This window comes from Pleurodeles waltl, chromosome 8 (genome assembly GCF_031143425.1).
Source record: "Pleurodeles waltl isolate 20211129_DDA chromosome 8, aPleWal1.hap1.20221129, whole genome shotgun sequence".
Taxonomy (NCBI): Eukaryota; Metazoa; Chordata; class Amphibia; order Caudata; family Salamandridae; genus Pleurodeles; species Pleurodeles waltl.
In genome coordinates this window covers 17,407,242-17,427,182 of record NC_090447.1, presented here as the reverse complement: position 1 = coordinate 17,427,182, position 19,941 = coordinate 17,407,242, and the positions used below count along the sequence as shown (strand labels likewise).

Genomic DNA, 19,941 nt, shown 5'->3' with positions numbered 1-19,941 from the left:
TATGTCAGTCCACAGTGACATGCACAGTGGTCTGCAAAGTAGGAATACACTGACAGCTAGATTCAAGGTAGAGTACATACAACTGTTACCATTGTGAAGGGAGAGACTATGGTCCTACATTTACACATGAGCCAGACACATATCGAGACACAAATGACAGCATTTGACATCCTCCTGTACCCTAAAGGTGACCTTGATGGAAAAACACATTTCCACCCCAGTGTAGTACCTGGTATCAGCCATGTCCATTTCTCATGTCTGTCTGTAATTCCCATCTGCTTCTGACACTGTCTATCATTTGCCAAGGTTGAAGAGCCATACAGGATCTAGGCAAATCTGTGTTTGTATGAGAAGAGTGTTGGGAGATAGCAGAATACACTCCTCCATTCAGAGAAAATCGGCATTTCCGCCCACAGGTTCTTCTGGCTCATCCTCATCTGGTATAAATGGTATCTGTTGTCTCAGGGCAAGATTGTGGAGCATGTAGCAGCCAACTGTTATTTGACATACCTTGATAGGTAAGAAGAGGAGGGCTCCTCCTGATCTGCCCAGGCACCTAAATCTTGCCTTCATGGGCCCCAAAGTCAGCTCATCGACAAGCATTGTCCTCCTTGGGGCCTCATTGTAGCGGACTTCCCCTGGCATGGTTGGGTACCTCACAGATGTCAGCAACCAAGGACGGTGAAATAGGCATGTTTACAACTCAGCACATGACATCCGGTGATTGTTGGTTACAGGACGGTGAGCAATGCGCCAGGGGTACCACGTCCCAAACACTCCGCAGTCCTGTTCCTGCATCAGGGGACATAGAGCACATGAATAGGACAACAAGGAGGGAGAACCTGGCGGTGACATCGGGAAAAGAGGAAGAAGGACGGACATGGAGAGAGAATCTGGGACCCAGGGGGAAGGACGCAGCATACCAGGACCCGAATCGGAGCCCCTAAGAAGCTACGTGCAGACTGCTCCGATGGGATACGAGGATGGGAGAACATCCTTCGGGCATAAAAGAGAGCAGGAGGATGCACTTACCAGCCACGTCTCAGGAGGGACGTGGCTTACCAAGGTACATGACTCCATACGCAGTCGGAGTGACTGGTTTCAGGTTGGCAAGGGAGGAGGGAGTGAGGCAACGGGTAGTTGTAGTTAGCAGGGATTAACTTGAATGACTTGTTTCATGTTTCTATCTGGAAAGCTTGCAAACACTGGTGAGCAACTAAACACATAGACGTAGGTGACACGTGTGATCAGGTTACCAAGGCACAGGACGGTGGATGTCTTAGAGTCCGGCACTGGACCCCTTTTGCCCCGCTACGCTCCTCACCAACCCATTCCTATAAGGAAAACAAATAGCCAAACGCCCACTTACCTGCTTTTCTGAGGTACTGGGAGTTGGCCAATGCATCCTGCATCCATATGAAGAACGAAAAGAAGAGCAGATTAAATAAAACCTCAACCCTTACCACCATTTCTGGGATGAAGAAGAGAAAGACAATTAGAAGCAGTACAAAACCATGATGAGAGCCACCGAATAAACACTGCAAAGAAACCACCACGTTCTCCTGGTCATTATTTTCCTTCATACTTATGGTCCAAGCATCTTCAACCTCTTAATTACCCCAGACAGTTTGGATAGCTAGAGTCACTTGTGAACAAATTGGTAGAACAACACACACATACATGTGGGGCATGCAACATTGTGATGGCACGAGACATACATTGCAAACACACATTACAGTTGTAACTTACCAACTAGCCAGGCCGTGTGTGTGTGGAGTCCTGTCATCAGCAGTGGGACACTGCTGTTCCACATGATGAAGGAATCATGGACTGATCCTTGATACTTAGCACTGACTTGTGAGATTTACTGGTCTGCCATTCACACCACCTGGACCTTTATGGAGTGGTAGTTTTTCCTCTTCCTATGCACCTGTTCGTTGGCACTGGGGGGAAACAAGGAAACATGGGTACCATCTATGGCTCCAACCATGTGTCCCATAGCATACAATTCTGCCTTCACATAGGCCAAATCCACATGTTGGGGAAACCTGATGTAGCTGTCCAGGTGCTATAACAATGCACACAGTACATTCCTCAAAACCAGACTGAACATGGGCTGAGACATTCCTTCAGTCAGGTCAGGGCCACTGTTTTCTGAAAGGACCCAGTGGCCAGGAAGTGTAGCACTGACAAGACTTGGATGATGGGAGATATGTTATAGGGATTGCAAATTGCAGGCATCAGAAAATCCAATGTACAATGATTCAGCTGACATGTCTGGATACACTGTCTCTCCTCCATGGTGTGCAGGTCTACTACTGGACGGTACACTGGTGGTTGTCGTCCTCTCCTCATGGCAGGAAAACTATGTCAAAACATGTCAACAAAGTATGTGACATGCAGCATGTACACATCTTGTAAAGTCAGATAAACAACTCACACATATCTACTGTCAAAGTCGACTACAAACTCTGATATCTACAGTACAGCACATAGGTATGAACCTGATGACATCCTACTTGGTGCACATTCCCCCAAATAACTATTGAACTACACATACTGATTCATCTGCTACCGTATATGGTTGTAAGTCATATTAATTTGACATGTCTTACACATAGTGGTGCACAGTATCTACACTTTCAAAGCACATGGGAACATCCGAATAGGTGTACATTGCTATCACCACATGTCCTCCAGTAACACAACATTTACTGCACAGATGCACAAACTGACAACTAAACATCAAGGCAGTACTTACAGTTGTACTGCACGATATGGGGTATAATTAATGACGTAGATAATAAACATTTGTCCATACGTGAAATGTGCTTAAAATGGCAGTTGCCTGACCTACTGTACTGGTCATATGGAAGTGACCTAAGTCCGCCGGCAGATGTTGTCATGGTGGTAGGCAGTCACAACTGCAGTGGAAATTGCAATTGGAAGACAGTGCTGTCTTTGGTGGACTTGGGCCAATGGCAATGCGCGCCGGGGATGACTGTCATGTATGTGGCAGACGTGACCACCATCTTCTGCAGTATTGCTGACTTGACTTCTAACACTTCTGCCAGCAAGACCTCCACTACCTGAGCTGCTGTGTACTGCCTCTAGGAGCTATCATGCCATGTCCTGCAGGTGAAAGTGCCATAGCCTTCACCCATGAACAGCTGGATAAGCTTGTGGAGGCGGTCCTACCCTTGCATGAACAGCTATATGGTGCACCAGCGGAGCAGGTTAGTCCAATGCAGTACCATTGTGAGATGTGTGTGGTGCATTATGGTGTACCTGAAATGTAAATTAGTGAAGGTGTTGATCCATGAAGATGATAATTTGTAAATGAGTGTGAGTTGAGAGGATGGGAATGTTTGCCTGTTTGCTGTCACTGAAGTGAACTGTCCATTGCTATTGGTATGGTGCATGTGGAAATAACTTTTTCCTTTTGTCTATGTCATCCATGCAGGTCAATGGCCATCAGAAGAAGGGAATTTGGTGTGCCATCGACCAAGCAAGTGCGGACCCTGGGGGTCCACAGCTGGCGGATCAACCACTGTAGGAAGTAGTGGGAGGCCCTGAGACTCTGGGCCGGGAAGACCGCAGAGGCCCATCTGGGGATGTCTACCCAATGAGGGAGGGCTGCCCGTCAGACCTTGACCCCCCTAATCGCCCGCATTTTGGCAGTGGCCTACCCTGAGGTGGATGGGCGTTTGAGGGCAGCACAGCAGCCACAAGGGGGTAAGTACTGACAGAACCTATGTAGTTGCCCATGAAAGTTTAGTGTATGATGTCTAAGTATTGCAGCTGTGATGATGCGGCAAGTGTTACAGGTATGGTGACTACTAAGAAGACATGATATTACAGTTGCCAACATACAAACACAGATGTTGCCATTGTTTTGTGCATGGGCACATGTTAATCATGCAGTCTACCAAATATTATGACTGCGTGTGGAGATGCACATGTAACTGTGTCATATGTGGGACTCTACTCAGCCATACATATTTGTAACCTGCTATGTCATCGTTTCCACCTAGTGTTCCCAAGTCCATTCAGCCAAATGGAAAGTTGTATAGCTCTGTGGTCCCTGACCACTCCTGTGTCACTGGTTATGCTCTATGTGCAACATTGGGTCTGACAGATGAGTAGCAGGGCCAAGTAATCCTGTGTTCTGAAACAGTGGGACATTTCATGTGAGGCTGCCATCCCAATCAGGCTTTGGTATGGCCAACTTACTACACTCCCTATGAGGTTTGAGAAGGTGTCCCCATTGTCATGTCAGATTCATACATTGGGGAATGTGAAGTTTGATCAGGGTGGACATACCATAATGTGACATTTATGGCCACAATAATACATTGACATTTCATGACATTACATTGACATGTGTACAAATCCCTTTTATTCTAATGTATTTGGTGTTGAGAAGGTAAGTGGCTAGGCTGCTGATCCCTTTGCCCATGTATATTGGCCATGCTACATAGGGCAATACCACACATATCTGAGTGCAAAATATGCTATTTGCTGCCTACATCATGTGTCAATTGAGACTTTGTGGGTGATTTGCTCTTGAAACCTTTTTTTTGCCAGACTTACCATAGCAAATCTGAGGCTTTTTGGACAGTTTTGGCAACTGCTCTGCTCATTTCTGCTTTACTTACCTTTGCTAATCTGAGGCTGTTTGGACAGTTCTAGGAATGGTTCTGCTCATTTCTTCTTGACTTAATGGTGTAGCACGTGTTGCATTTAACATACACGTCGGTGTTGTGAGATATGTTGTCATTCAATTTTATTGCACTCTAGGTGTATGTGTCATTCATGGGTACATTAGTAATCAGTTCTGTAAGTGTTAGTTCTGGACTAAGGTAGTAGGAATCACATGTCTGAATAGTTGTTAGTGATGTTGGTGTTCAGACGTTGTCACATAGAGGTTTCCAATCAGCGTGTATCGTGGAATGCTATAAGCCCTTCATGCACATTGTTTGGTGTCCATTATATTCTTGGTGTTACTATGCTCCCTGTGGTTGTCTGTGGATGTATTGTGTGTGCTATGTAGGCCCCTATTGCAGTACATAGAATTGTTGTCTATGAGACAATGAATTAGATAAGTGGGTCCAGAAACTGCTGATGAAAATGTTCCTAGTATTTTATAGATGTTTCAATGACATGCTATGTCATTTTGTGATGCACACTGTATGGATATGCCATAAGTAGTGTGTTCATTTGAGGTGTTTGCCATTGTGTACGTTGAGTACAGAATGACAAGATAGGCATGTGATTGGAAATCATGTGAGCTGAGTTTACTTTCATGGAACATGACTAATGGTGATGGACTGGGCAGGTGTGGACTAGGGGGAAGCATGATACTGTGTTGACAGTCAACTGCATTTCCTTAGACTGATTTGATGATGGACAGAGATGATCTATATGGGTATATATTTTAGATGTAGCCCATACCAATCAACTACACAAATAGAATCAGAGTGTTCTATTAATTTGAGAACTGGGGGCCAGATGTAGCAAATTAGCAATTTGCGACTTGCAAATTGCGAGTCCCTGCGACTCGCAATTTGCAAGTCGCAAATTGCCATGCAGTACGGTGTCTCAGACACCGACTGCAACTCGCAATGGGGTCGCAATGACCCACCTCATGAATATTCATGAGGTGGGTCGCAAATTGCGGCCCCATTGCGAGTACAGGCACTCGCTAACATGGAGGCCTGCTGACGTCAGCAGACCTCCATGTTAGCGACCTGCTTTTAAATAAAGCAGTTTTTTTTTTTTTTAAGTGTAGCCCGTTTTCCTAACAGGAAAACGAGCTGCACTTCAAAAAAACCGAAACCTTTAGTTTTGGGTTTTTTTCAGGGCAGGGAGTGGTCCCTTGGACCACTCCCTGCCCTGAAAAAATATTTTGGGGTCCAGTCACAAACTGGAAGGGGTCCCATGGGGACCCCTTCCAATTTGCGATTGGGTTACCATCCACTTGAAGTGGATGGTAACTGCGATGCCATTTGCGACCGCAATGCGACTCGCAAATAGGAAGGGAACACCCCTTCCTATTTGCGAGTCTGAAATGCATTTTGCGAGTCGGTAACGACTCGCAAAATGCATTTCTGCATTGGGATACGCGTTTAGCGAGTCGCAAACGGCAAATTTTGCCGTTTGCGACTCGCTAAACGTTTGCTACATCTGGCCCTTAGTGAGAAAAGCTATAAAAAATAAGGTATGGCCAAATTGTCGAAAAGATGTTCTGTTGACGTTATGTGTAGCAAGAACTGGGAAGTATGGTATTTTAAAGCTCGAAAGATTCAGAGCAGATGGCAGTTTATTAGATACTGATATTACTAACTTTTAAGTAGGATATATATCTATTTCTGGCAAAACATACACTCCAATTGTTATTACTTTTCATGAAGGAGTTAGTATTAGATCTGTCATCATGCCGTCTATCTAAAAAGTAGAAGTGGATGGACAGAATGCAATGTTAGGAACCTTAAATTCAGGCAAAAGTTGCCTTAGAAGTTACTAAGGGCTACCTGTATGTAGCATTTTGCACATTGCGAACAGTGAATCGGGCCGTTTGCAACGTGCAAAATGCACTTAGGCATGTACAAACCCATTTTTGCGATTCAGTAAACTATTTACCCAATCGCAAAAAGGGATTGCGAGTCGCAATTAGGAAGGGGTGTTCTCTTCCTAATTGTGAGTCGCAGCCCCATGTATGATTGTTTTGTGACCGCGAATGCGGTTGCAAAACAATCGCAGTTCGCACCAGTGTCACACTGGTGCTAACCCATTCGCAAACGGGAAGGGGTCCCCATGGGACCCCTTCCCCTTAGTGAATGGCAGTAAAACGTTTTTTCAGAGCAGGCAGTGGTCCTATGGACCACTGCCTGCTCTGGAAAAAATGAAATTAAAACGTTTAATTTTTTGTTTCTGAAATGCATCTGGTTTTCCTTTAAGAAAACGGGCTGCATTTAAAAAAAAACACTGCTTTATTTAAAAGCAGTCACAGACATGGTGGTCTACTGTTTCCATCAGGTCACCATTCCTGTGAGGGCGGCCATTCCCAAGGGGGTCGCAAATTGCAACCTACCTCATGAATATTCATGAGGAGGGCGTTTGCGACCCCCTTGCGAATCGCAAATAGTGTCATTGACAATGTGCACCATAAGGTTTTGCGACTCACAAATTGCGAGTCGCTTTCACTCGCAATTTGTGAGTCGCAAAACCAAACTTTCGTACATGTAGCCCTTAGTTCTTATCTTTTGTATCTGGAAACCAAAGTTCTAAAAAGAGAGACTTTTATTTGAAGTAAGCCCATTTCAAAGGGCAAAATGGGTATAAGAAGGGCACCCAAAACCACGGACTTTAGAACACTTCTGGAAACCAAGATGAACCTCTGCCTGGAGAAGAGCTTACGAGCTGAGGAAGAAGAGCTGCCCTGCCTGTGACTATGCTTTGTGGAGCTATCCTGCAGTTGCTGCTTCTGTCTGTGCTAGAGGACAAAGACTGGACTTTGTGTTGCCTTCCTTCTTGTGAAGAACTCTCCAAGGGCTTGATTTAGAGCTTGTCTTCTCATGGACAGCAAATAATTCTCTCTGCCAGCACCTGGAGCCTCTGCTGAGACTCCTACTCTGCCAAGTGGTGCCCATCCAGTCCCTGGGACCCTGAAAGGAGAAGCTGGCAGGCCTAGAGGGAGAAATCCATGCACTGACTGCTGTGTGGGTAAAGGATCGACGCAACTCCAATCCGCAGCTGAAAAATTGACGAGCCGCCGGCTTCGAAGCTGAAAATTGATGCTCAACTGCAGCACAACTGAAAGATCAATGCACGTGACTGGAGAAACGACACACAGCATTGCTGATGGAGGCTGGTGAGATCGCAACCCACGCTGCGTGGTTTTCTGATCATCGTGCGACAGGATTTCCGACTTAAACATTGCTGGGAGTGTAAAAATTACGCAAGCCCTGCCCTGCCCCAAGAGTGCAGTTCGAATCGATGCATCTCTCTCCTGCCAAGCGAAGAAACGATGCACACTGACGCGACTGAAGTAGAAACGACGCACGGTCTCGCTCGTGAGTGATATTGACGCATCGCAAGCCCTTTTTGGCGCACACTCACCCATGCGGGGTTATTTTTGATGCACCCAGGTACCTTTCCATGCTAACAGCGTTAGTGTTGTGTTCAAAATTACATGAAGACTCTTTTTGGTTTTTAATTCATAACTTGACTTGTGTGTTGTGGATGTTTGTCGTTTTGGTCTTGTTTTGTTTAGTTAAATATTTGCTATTTTTCTAAACCTGTGTTGTGTCATTTTGTAGTGTTTTTATTAAGTTACTGTGTGTGTTGGTACAAATACTTTACACCTAGCACTCTGAAGTTAAGCCTACTGCTTGTGCCAAGCTACCAAGGGGGTAAACGGGGGTTAGCTGAGGGTGATTCTCTTTTACCCTGACTACAGTGAGGCTCCTTGCTTGGACAGGGGGTAACTTGACTGCCAACCAAAGACCCCATTTCTAACAGTGTCATTTATTTCCACGCTTGAAGACGATGCTTCGGTTTCCAGGAGCACAGCCTTGATTCCTCACTGCGATGCGATAATATTTTGATGCCCAGGGATGATGCATGGAAAACTCAGAACGCATTGAACAGAGACAACAGTTCTTGCATCGATCTGGCAGGCGATGCGGTCATGTTTCAGTCATGGTATTAGGTGCTGCGTTAATTCGTCCGGCATTGCGTTGAATTTTGTAGCCGTTGCACTGATTTTCCGACACACTTTATTTTCTTCTCGTTGGTGAAGACTTTGATAGCTCTGAGACCTCAGAACAGGAGGCAAGCTCAATCCAAGCCCTTTGAGAGCACTTGAGGAGGACGGCAGAGTCCTTCCAGCAGAGTCAGAGCCCAGCAGGCAGCACAGCAACAAGCAGGCAAGCAGTCCTTCCAGCAAAGTAGTCCAGATGAGTCCTTTGGGCAGCCAGGCTGTCCCTCTGACAGAGTCCAGGTGTTGGTCCAGAAGTGTCAGATCTGGTGGGGTCACAGACCCATTATATACTGTATACTCAAAAGTGCCTTTGAAGTGGAGGAAACTTCAAACAGTGGTTTTGAAGTGCACAAGTTCCCCTTTCAACCCAGCCCTGTCTGCCAGGAGCTCTGTGGGGGGTTATCAGTCCTTTGTTTGAGGGCAGGCCACTGGCCTTTGAAGTATAAGAGAGAGCCCTTCCACCCTTCCTGCCCAGGGAAACCCATCTGTATGTAGATGAATGCAGATTATGCTGAGTGTCCTCTGTTGATGGCTGTCTGGGTAGGATGCACAAGAGGAGCTGTCAACCAGCATTCACCAGATGTGGATTGGAGACAGGCTGTAAGCACAGGTGGCAGTAAGTGCATAGAAATGTTTACTTTCTAAAAGTGGAATTTCTGAAATAGTAATGTAGAATCTAACTTCACCAGTAAGTAGGATTTCTTACTACCATTCCAACCATACCAAATATGACCAGTCTAATCCTCTCAGATCAGAAATTACCACTTAAATGCATATAAGGGAATCTCTAATGGTGGCCTATGAGAGGAGCAGGCTTCACAGTAGTGAAAAACAGTTTTGGGAGTTTTTCACTACCAGGAATTGTAAAACGTATAAGTACATGTCCTGCCTTTTACATATGTATCACCCTACTCCAACGGTTACCTAGGGCTAGCCTTAGGGGGGACATGTGTGTATTAAAAGGGACATTTAAGGCTTGGCAAGTACTTTTAAATGCCACGTCGAAGTGGCAGTTAAACTGCGCACACAGGCCTGGCAATGGCAGACCTGAGACATGGTTAAGGGGCTACATATGTGGGTGGCACAATCAGTGCTGCAGGCCCACTAGTAGCATTTCATTTACAGGCCCTGGGCACATCTAGTGCACTTTAGTAGAGACTTACAGGTAAATTAAAAATGACAATTGGGTATGAGCCAATATTACCATGTTTTAGGGAGAGAGCACATGCACTTTAGCACTGGTTAGCAGTGGTAAAGTTCCCAGACTCCTAAAGCCAACGAAAATGAGGTCAGAAAAAGAGGAGGAAGACAAAAAGTTTGTGGTGACCCTTCTGAGAGGGCCGTTTTCCAACAGCTGTCAGGAGTTACAAGAGCCCTGTCAGGCGTTACACGGGCCCTGCCAGTAGTTACAAGAGCCCTGTCCGTAGCTACAAGGAGCCTGTCAGTTAAAAGGGCTCCGAGAGGAGTAACCAGGAACCTGCCAGGGGCTACCAATGCCCTACCTGTTGTTACAAGGGCCCTGTCAGGAGTAACAAAGGTACTGCCAGAAGTTAAAAGAGCCCTGCCGGGTGTTACAAGGGTCTTGATAGATGTTATCAGAGCCCTGTCAGGAGTTACAAGAGCTGTGCCAGGTGTTACACGGGCCATGCCAGGAGTTACTAGGTCCCTGCCAAGTGCTACCAGGGCCCTTCCAAAATTTTCAAGGTCCCTACCAGGAGTCACAAGGGCCTTATCAGGAGTTACAAGGGCCCTGTCAGGAGTTATAAGAGTCCTACCAAGTATTACAAGGGCACTGCCTAGAGTTACAAGGGCCCTGCCTGCCAGGAGCTACAAGGGGCCTCCCAGGAGTTGCCAGAGCCCTGACAGAGCCCTTTTTGTATGAGGGCTGCTTTGTTAGAAGTTGAGCTGTACTAAATGTGAAACGAAGCATGGATAACAAAGCAAGGTCATGGAGATATGACATTTTTTCCATCTGCACTCAGTCTTGAATAAGGTTTTTTTTAAACCAAGGTTGGGGGGTTCAAGAGGAGGGAAAGGAATGACTAGGTGAGCACAATCAAGGGCTCCAGAAAAGCAATGGAGAGTAAGAAAGAAACTTGAACTTGGTAGAGAGGTGATAAAGAGTAGGGAGGAGAGTCATGTAGAGAAGTGATGTTGAGAGAGTGGAGTAAGAAAGAACGTTGAAGTTGGTGGAGATGTGATAAAGAGTAGGGAGAAGAGTAATGTAGGGAAGTGATGATGGGAGAGTTTTGTTGATTTTGCTTAAGTGCCAATCCCATGGTGGTTCATTGTCTGCGAAGAACCTAAGTTCAGTTTTTCAATCAGCTGGGAAAAAAGGTCATTATCTGAAAATATGGCACTACCTAGTAGTAAAGAAAGATAATTACTTATCAAGGACCAATAATTCATACTCATTGTAAGAAAGTGGGTAATTAGTTGAGAGAAGTGTGGTCCTTTCTGAAATAATAAACACAATCCTTGTCAGGATGAACCACAAACGTCACTAATTAAGCAGGTGAGTCATCCTGGGTGCCTTGGCATAAAAGCAGTCAGACTTAACTTACGTGCAATGTGTAACATGTTCTTGCACTACTCAAGCCATAAGAAAGTAGAAACACAACAAAATAAAAACCAATTTAGTAAACTAGAAATACTTGAAATTACACCAAAATTAAAAACGGTAAAAATAGCGCAAAGCGCCATTTGCGGTTATCTGGTCATGCCGGGCCTTGTCATAGTTGCATGTTCAAACTGACCACGATGGAGCGAGGGGTAGATACAGGTACCAGATTCATCTCAGTGCAGAGTTTATCTTCTCGAAGTCCAAATCCATACGAGGAATTTTGCCTGGAGCTTCATATTTGCAGGGGTCCAATAGAGGTCACTGTCAGCGTGAGGTGCAGTCACTGTTGGAGTGCCTATCGCTGTTTGGTGCAAAGAGCAGGTTGCCATCAGAACTTCACATTAGCAGGACATACAACAATCATTGCTGATGTGAAGAGCTCACTCACAGTCGTGAAGAGCCTCACACTTCTGGATTTTCACCTGGAGTTTGATTTTGAAGCAGGTGTACACTCTGATACCAGCAAAGAGTCCAGCACATGATGGGCACTTCTTGGGGATTAGGACGCACTCTAGAAGAGGCCCCTGGAAGCTTGTTGTATTATTGTAGCTCAAACAGGAGGTCAGCCAACTGATCCCTGAAGTGACTTCTGGGAGTCCTGTGTTCAGGGCAAGCAGGTCCAGCCTTCCTACTTCATAGCAGGACAGTGATTCTTCTGAATATTCAAAAGTCCAGGAGAAGTCTGATGAGATGCTCTGAAGGGGCCATTCTTGTACCCAGTGCCAGCCTAAAGGTGGGGGAGTACCCCTGTTTCTAACCTTTGCCCTTTCATGAGTTTGGCTCCAGTCAGTCTGGGTGTACAAAGGCAGGCAGGCCTAGTATGAGCAGCATTTGTCTGTGGAAGGGCAGACAGCTCTCAGGAAGTGCTGGGTACAACCCCCAAGACATCCTGCTTAGAAGAAGAACACTGTGGTCCACTCCCAAGCCCTTTTATCCACATGTCCGGAAGCAATACACAACACACCACTAGAGAGTCATTCACTGCCATGTGACCCTGGGTACTGGAAGAAAGACACCCTTGGGTTAAGCAGAAATATGCTAACATTCTAAAAGTCATATTTTTCAGAACAGTAACCTAAAATCGCACTTTACCTTTAAAGAGGATTTTAAATAAAAATTAAGATGAGTGGAAGGAGCATTTCTCTATCTTTTTCTACATAGAAATTGTCAAATACTTAGGGGCATATTTATGAAAACTGGTGCATCATGTCATGATGCGCCACTTTTCCTGCGCCCCATTGTGCCCCCCTTACACCACCATGTGTGAGCCGTATTTATGATACTATGCACCATGGCGCACATTAAATAGTATAAACATTGTTGGCGCTAGTTAGGCGCTTTGCAGGATTAGCACGAAAACTGTTGAAGCTAATCCTGCAAAGTGAAAGGAGGCCCATTGAAAACAATGGAAGCCTCATTTTAACACCTGTCGTAGGTAGGCATTAAAAAGTATGCAAATCTCATAGATTCCACTGCACCATTTTTCTGGGCCTCCTAACGCCGAACGCCGCCCTTGAATACATTATGCCTGGCGCAGGCATAATGTGGCACACTGGTCAATAAAGTGGCACAATGCATGCAATGCACCACATTATAAATATGGCGCAGTGTTTTTGCCAACCTAGCACCACATTAACATCAGAAAAATTATGCTAATGTGGCACAAGGGGCTTCTTAAATCTGGCTCTAAGTGTAATAAGGTAACCTAGAGCTCGTCTATGAGAGAGATAATCCTACAACCTTGAAAAACGCCTTTGGGAGTTTTTCACTGTCAGGGCATGTAAAACTGGATTACACATCCTATATGTTAAAGATCATCCACCCAGTTATTTGAGCCCTCAGGGCCGTCTTCGTCTTACTAATAAAGAGGAAGGTTTCGGCCTGGCAAAATGTTTTTTTTGCCAGGATGAAATGGCGTAAAATGGAAGTGTAAAACTGCACTGCAGGCTGCAGTGGAATGTCTGAGACATGTTTTACAGTGCTACTTTAGAGGGTGTCTCAATGAGTGCTGCAGCCCATTAGTAGCATTTAATGTACAGGCCCTAGGTACATGTAGTGCCATTTGCTAAGGACATATAAGTAACTTAGATGTAGCAATCATGGGTAGGACAAGTTTACCATTTTTAGGGAGATCACAAGCACTTTGCCATTGAATAGCAGGTGTAAAGTGCATTGAGTCCTAAATATCAACAGAACAAGTTCAGCAAAAGAAGTCTAAAACCTGGGGTGCCCCTAAAGAGAGAGCCGGGCCAAACACGCATCAAGTAATATGTAAGAAAACCTTTCTACTAACGATTTGTGTTGAGTTGGGGTTGGAATGTCCAGCCTCTTCCTCTGACTGGTTTTCACATCCAGGGTTCTGTCTTCCCAAGACATTTCCCTGTTTATCTGACTTTTCATTTTTCTTGTGTATTGTCTCAGATTGTTTTTTAACTTTCATATCCTTATATAGGATAACTATTCAGAACCTGAACATGTTTCCTATCCCAAAAATATATATTCTCTTGATTCCTTTGAAATCTCTGTTGCACTGTATTTCTTCTCAAATGTTTAATTCCTTCCTCTTGCATTATCTAGTGCAACACCAATGGAGGAATAGCAATTATCAAAGTGCACTAAGGGGAGGTTGGCGACTATCTTGAATAACGTAGGTTCTCTTTTACATCATCTTGTGACCTGCAGATTCTCGATTATCTGAAAAAGCAGCATTTCGTGATGCCAAATGGGGAGGAAATGTTCTTTGATGTCAATGGAGATGGCCCTGCCAGCTATCTAATTCTGAATATCCAGATATCCCCAGATGAGGAATTCCAACTGATTAAGGTGGGGAAGCTTGACCCTAGAGCTTTGGAAAGCAACAGCGTCAACATCAATATGAGCAGCATCCGCTGGAATGATGGATCTTTGAGGGTGAGAGTGGAAGATTCAAGAGGGCAAGCAGTGTGTGGTACTATCTGTATTCTAGAGCAATGTCCCTTTGTAACAGATTTCAGAAGTTATAGCTATGGATTCCGATTGGTGGTGATGTAAGCAAGAGACACATCAGTGGGTGTGGCTCTTAGAATATGTTATGGGGTGCTATATGGTGGTAACAACCCTAAATCATGCACTAATAAAAAAGGGGGCTGAGTTTACCAGAAAAGACATCAAAATGACAACGTTTAAATTAGAACCATAGGTACAGGGTGTATTATTAAGTATAATAGTGGTATTCTTGCTTATGCACCTGATTACATTTACACTAGTTTACAGGCGGCACAATCCTAACAGATTTTGTGATTCATATGTTCAGTCCTCAGATAATGTAATAATATAATCATGCTAGGGACTCAAACCTCAGAGCTGATCATTCTGAACTTTTGGGTATAAAGGACCACATATAATCCTGGTAATGCTTTAACTAATTTGTACAATGACTTACTCATCCTGGAGGACATACCACCCACCTTTGATTTGTCAACAACACATCTATTGCAGTCACCGGAGTCTCAGCTCTCCCCTGGACTGACCATGCGGAAATTAACTTTTCAGTAATACTGCCTAGAGAACATCCTTATCTTCCTGAGGTCATTCAACTATTTAATAATCAACTGTTGATGACAGTGCCTCTTTCCAAAGGTTGCAATGTTTGTCTGCACCTGTCTGTACTTTGGTGCACCCTAAAACTAGAAGATTTTAAATTGAGAAGTAAAAAGAAACATACGATATGGAGATCTTCATACCCCCCATAAACTGGCTCAGCTTGTCAGGCTATGCTTTCTCCCGATAACTCTCTAATCTATAAAATGCCTGGCTGCTATTATGTTGAAATGCTGAAATAAACATACTAGTGACCAAAATTCAACAAAAGAGTTTTTCAAATTTTCAACCCATCAGTACTCCTTGACTGTAGTCCAAATACTATCACCCTCTCCCAGCAACTAAGGGATACGCATCCCTTTATTTCTAGGAAAAAATGATTAAAAGTCATGAATCGCTCTTGCAGTCCAGTATTTTGGATATTTCATGCTGGAGGATCCAAATCTTATCTCGAAAACTTTCAAAACTTGACTCACTTTCAGAAGATAGTGCTAGCCACTTGATGCAAACTATCAATCCTGCTTGCCTTTAGACTTGTGCCTTTCATGTGCCATCAACCCATTAGAGCAGCAGTTCTTAACCCACAAGGCAGCAGGACGCCAACTCAGGGGGTCCATGAATGCTTAGAAAATTAAATAATAATATTAACAGAGTAATAAAGTTGATATGAACAGAGAAACAACATGTACAATTCAAAATTCTAAAATGTTCTGCAAATGTGGAGCAATTTAAAAGCAATTTGAAAGCAATTTAAAACTTACATTTAAATTTAAGAGTAAAATGTATATCCTCAGATTGATTTGTGGGAGCATTGCTAGTGCATCAAGCAGGATGCAACATGGATGATTAGTAGACTCAACTGAATTTAGAACACCTTCAACCTTGTCATTTAAGCTAAAATTTAGATTCTGTAAATAACACAAAATACTTCATGATTTGTGAATTTGTTCGATGAATGTTTGTGTCTATATTTTTGTATATTGTTTTGTGGTTCAAATTATCGAAATTACTTTGGCTGTGGTCCCTCATCTCCACGAATGACCCAATGGTGATCCCTGGATTCTAGTAATTATTAAGAGGAGTTCCAAAATGTTAAAAAGTTAAGAACCACTGCATTAGACCATTAGAGCACCTATGATTCATCAGGTTTGTAATGCCTAAGGAGAATCTTGCTCTTCTCTCAATTTTTGAAAAAGGTAATAATGAAACTCTCTCTGTCTTACTTTATTGCTTCCCTTACTCCTCAGAAGTTCTAAATTTCTATTTAATATAATGTGCTCCGCCTACTGCTCTATCGTTTTCCCTCATCTCTCCTTTTATCTGCAGCTTCCGCGCTCTGTCTGCAGTGACCCCTGTCCCCCCGGGCACAGACAGGCTGCCAGAGAAGGGCAGCCCTTATGCTGCTTTGACTGCATCCCTTGTTCCCAGGGAGAGATCAGCGCTGACAATGGTAGGTTTGCAACTACTGTGGTGTCTAAACTGACCTTTGCCTTTGGTGGCACATCATCACGGTATTATCAATGTCAAACCCTGTTCCACACTGGCAATCTGTGAAGTTATGAGGGACAGTGGGCAGTACAAACAAGGTTCTCATAAAAGTGAGTGTGGCATCCTTTATTGTCTGGCTTCTCGTTCCACTCGATGTGAGGTCTGGAAGGTTTCGGGGCCATTCACGAAGGTAACTAATACTTGTGAGTAACTTACATGTGTATGTTCACTCTTACACCCCACAAGTTATAGTTATCTTACGGTGCAAGCTACAGTTACTAGAAATAACTCTAACTTTGCTGAATTTCTCTGGTTTTGCATGAGTATATTCAGAAGCAAACTATAACATCCCTGTAGTTGTTGTTTTTTTAAGTGAATTTCTAAGGTTTTTTTAAATTCTATTTCCTAACTATAATGTCCCTGTAACCGTTGGTATTTTTAGTACATTTCTATGTTTTTTTTTGCATAAAGTAATTTTAGTAACTGTACGTTAATCCAATCACCCGCCGCACATTTCCTTCGGCCATGCACAGCAGAGGTTGACTGCTGGGCCCAGCCGCATATAACCACCCAACCTTACGCCATGCATGGCCTTTGGCCTTGTGCAGTGGGGATTGGCCACAGGGCCTGGACAAACTCCAATAACCACCCAAATCCACGCAGCCCATGGCCTTCGGCTGTGGGCGGCAGGGGTTGGCTACAAGGCATGACCTGTGGTCAGGCCTTGGGGTCAACTCCCTGTAACCACCCATAGCGTTATGGTATAGTAGAACAATATATTTTAGGACAGATTGAAAAGAAAAATGTAATTGTCATTTAAAAAGAGCAAGATCATCTTTCAGTATATACCTTAAACATTTGAAGTTAAAAACAAATTAAATTAGGCAACACACTAAGGGCCTCATTACAAGCTTGATGGTCTTAAGACCGTAAAACTTGTAGTGGAGGTTGGGTGGCCAGATTACAACCCTCACGGTTGGACTGCCAGGGCACAGCCACCACTGCCAGGATCACAGTGCCTGACGGGGTGGTGGAAGTCCGAGTGGTGGTCAGCCATGGCGGTGCCCATGGCAGCACTTCTGTGCTGATCACGAGTCCACTTTTCACCAGCTTTTCCATGGCGGTTTCACCATCATGGAAAAGCTGGTGGAAAGCCAGAGCTGGGGGCCACTGCCTGCACCCTCACTCTCTAGACAGTGCACATTCTGAGGGTGCTGTTGTGCGATGACATTTGCTTCAGCTCCCTTAAGGGGCGTGGCACTGTTTCTGTCGAGCTGACTGGCAGAAACATTGTAATACGATGTTTCTGCTCATCGGCCTCGTGGATACAATGGGGGTTGAGGCCACCGCTATGACAGCCACCTTGGTATTTGGTATTTCATGTTTTGTTCATTTTGTTAAATGGGTAATATGTTTTTAAAATAATTTGAAAAATTATATTAAGTTTATTAAGTTTATTAATATTCAACTAAATTTGTAGGATTAATGTTTACTTTATTATTGTGAATTACTATATTGTTTTTTATTGGGATTTTGGTTGGTAATGTTTTGATATTTACAATAATTTTTTGAGTTAAAAAAAGTATAATATTTGATGAAACAGCATTTGGTATTTCATATTTAACATTTTCTTAAATGGGCAAGTTTTTTTAAAATAGTTTGTAAAATTATATAAATTAATTTTCAATATTGTTTACCAAAGTTTGTGGGGTTAAGTTTTACTTTATGTATGCGAATTATTATATTTTGTATTTCTTTCTAATGGATTTCTGATTGTAGACAATTTTAATTTTGCACAAATATAGTTTAGAATTTATATTTTATTTATTTTTAAAATGCTATATTCTACTTTTTATTAATATCTACATTCTGCAATGTAATTTGTTTTCATTTGCATAATTGTATATAATGATTTAAAGCTAAATCATTTCAAAAATGTTATTTGTGACGATTCAGAATGGCATATATGAGATTACAATGATTTGTATTTCCTATGCTTTAGTTTTGAGTGAGAGCGGCTAACATCGTGCACTGAGAGTCTTACATTTCCCTCAATGTTGGTAACTTGGGCTGGGGTTTACCTTATTGTTTTAGGTTCAGTAAGGGATTTCGGGCCACATGTACGAATGTTAGGAATTCCAGGCGAACCGCAATTAGGAAATCGCAATTCCATATACACAAAACTCCATTGAGTTTCTTTTGTTATTCCCAGTGGGTCGCAAATAGACTTACCTCATTAATAGTAATGAAGTAGGTTGCAATTTGCGACACACTGGGAATTGCAACATCACAGGGATGATGGCCTGCCGGGGTGAGCAGACCACCATGTCGGTGATTACTTTTAAATAAAGCAATCTTTTTTTTAAACGCAGCCCGTTTTCCCTAAAGGAAAACAGGATGTGCTTTAAAAGCAAGAAATTAAACATTTCAGTTTCATTTTTTAAGAGTAGGCAGTGGTCTGTGGGAGCACTGCCTGCTCTTAAAAAAAGTTTTCACATGCATTCACAAAGTGGAAGGGGTTTGAAATTGGTGTTAACTGCGATTGTTTTGCGAACGCATTCATGGTCACAAAACAATCATACATAAGACTGTGATTTGCAATTAGGAAGGGATGCCCTCAGGGCACCCCTTCCTCATTGCGAGTTGCAAACCCATTTTGCTATTTGGTAAATAGATTACCAACTCACAAAACAGGGATTGGTACATAGCAAAACACTTTTTTGGGGTTGCATATGGCCTATTCTATGAATTGGCCTGTTTGCAACCAACAAAAAGCTACGTTCATGTGGCCCTTAGGTCTTAAGATATTTTTAAGTACAGGATGCAGTGTGTTTGTGTTTAGAATAGCCATTTCTGTATTGTTTCCTTTTTTTATTTCGTTGGCTTCAAAGTTAAGACTTTCTGCATTTTTACTTTGGCTTGTTTGGAGAATGTTTACATTTTCTTTGCATTTAGTTGTATTTGTTTGGCTATTATATCAAAATAGGCGGCTTATTTAGAATCTAGCTTTCTATATTTGGAAGTATTTGTATATACGTCTGTAGCAGGTTTCTTGATTTATTTTCACTGGATAACAGACTTCTGTCACCTCTGATGGGTGCAGGAACAAAAATGGTTCACTTTGCAATTTGTTTTCTAAGTGTATGGTTAATTGTTAGTTTTTTTCTGATTTTTTAACTGTTTTTCTTCTGAATGTGAATGGTTATGTGTTTTATTTTTTTCCATCTTTAGTGTTTTCCTAATGTGGCAAAGGGTAATTTAAGTATATGTGTTATTTTTCTTTTACACTATTAATGGCTCCCATCGACCATCAATATCCCATCACACTCTTCCACCTTGGTCATGGCATAAGGATCATAAGGATCAAAGAGGAACATGTTGGGGGACAAGGAAGAGAGAAGAAGGAGCAGACAGTGGCTTCCTCTCTATAGAATGAAGAAAGCACAGGGCAGGTAGAAAGCCAGGCTTGCTGCATGATATTTGGGTT

At 43.2% G+C, this 19,941-nt stretch overlaps 1 protein-coding gene across 1 annotated transcript in view; it reads left to right on the top strand.

The window, feature by feature from the left end:
* The window catches only part of LOC138249303 (vomeronasal type-2 receptor 1-like), a 102,861-nt gene that overhangs the window by 58,138 nt on the left and 24,782 nt on the right, over positions 1 to 19,941 (top strand). The window contains exons 9-10 of the mRNA XM_069203261.1: positions 14,070 to 14,297; positions 16,293 to 16,416. Coding sequence (XP_069059362.1) covers positions 14,070 to 14,297; positions 16,293 to 16,416 — 352 coding nt within the window. The remainder of the gene's footprint in view (positions 1 to 14,069; positions 14,298 to 16,292; positions 16,417 to 19,941) is intronic.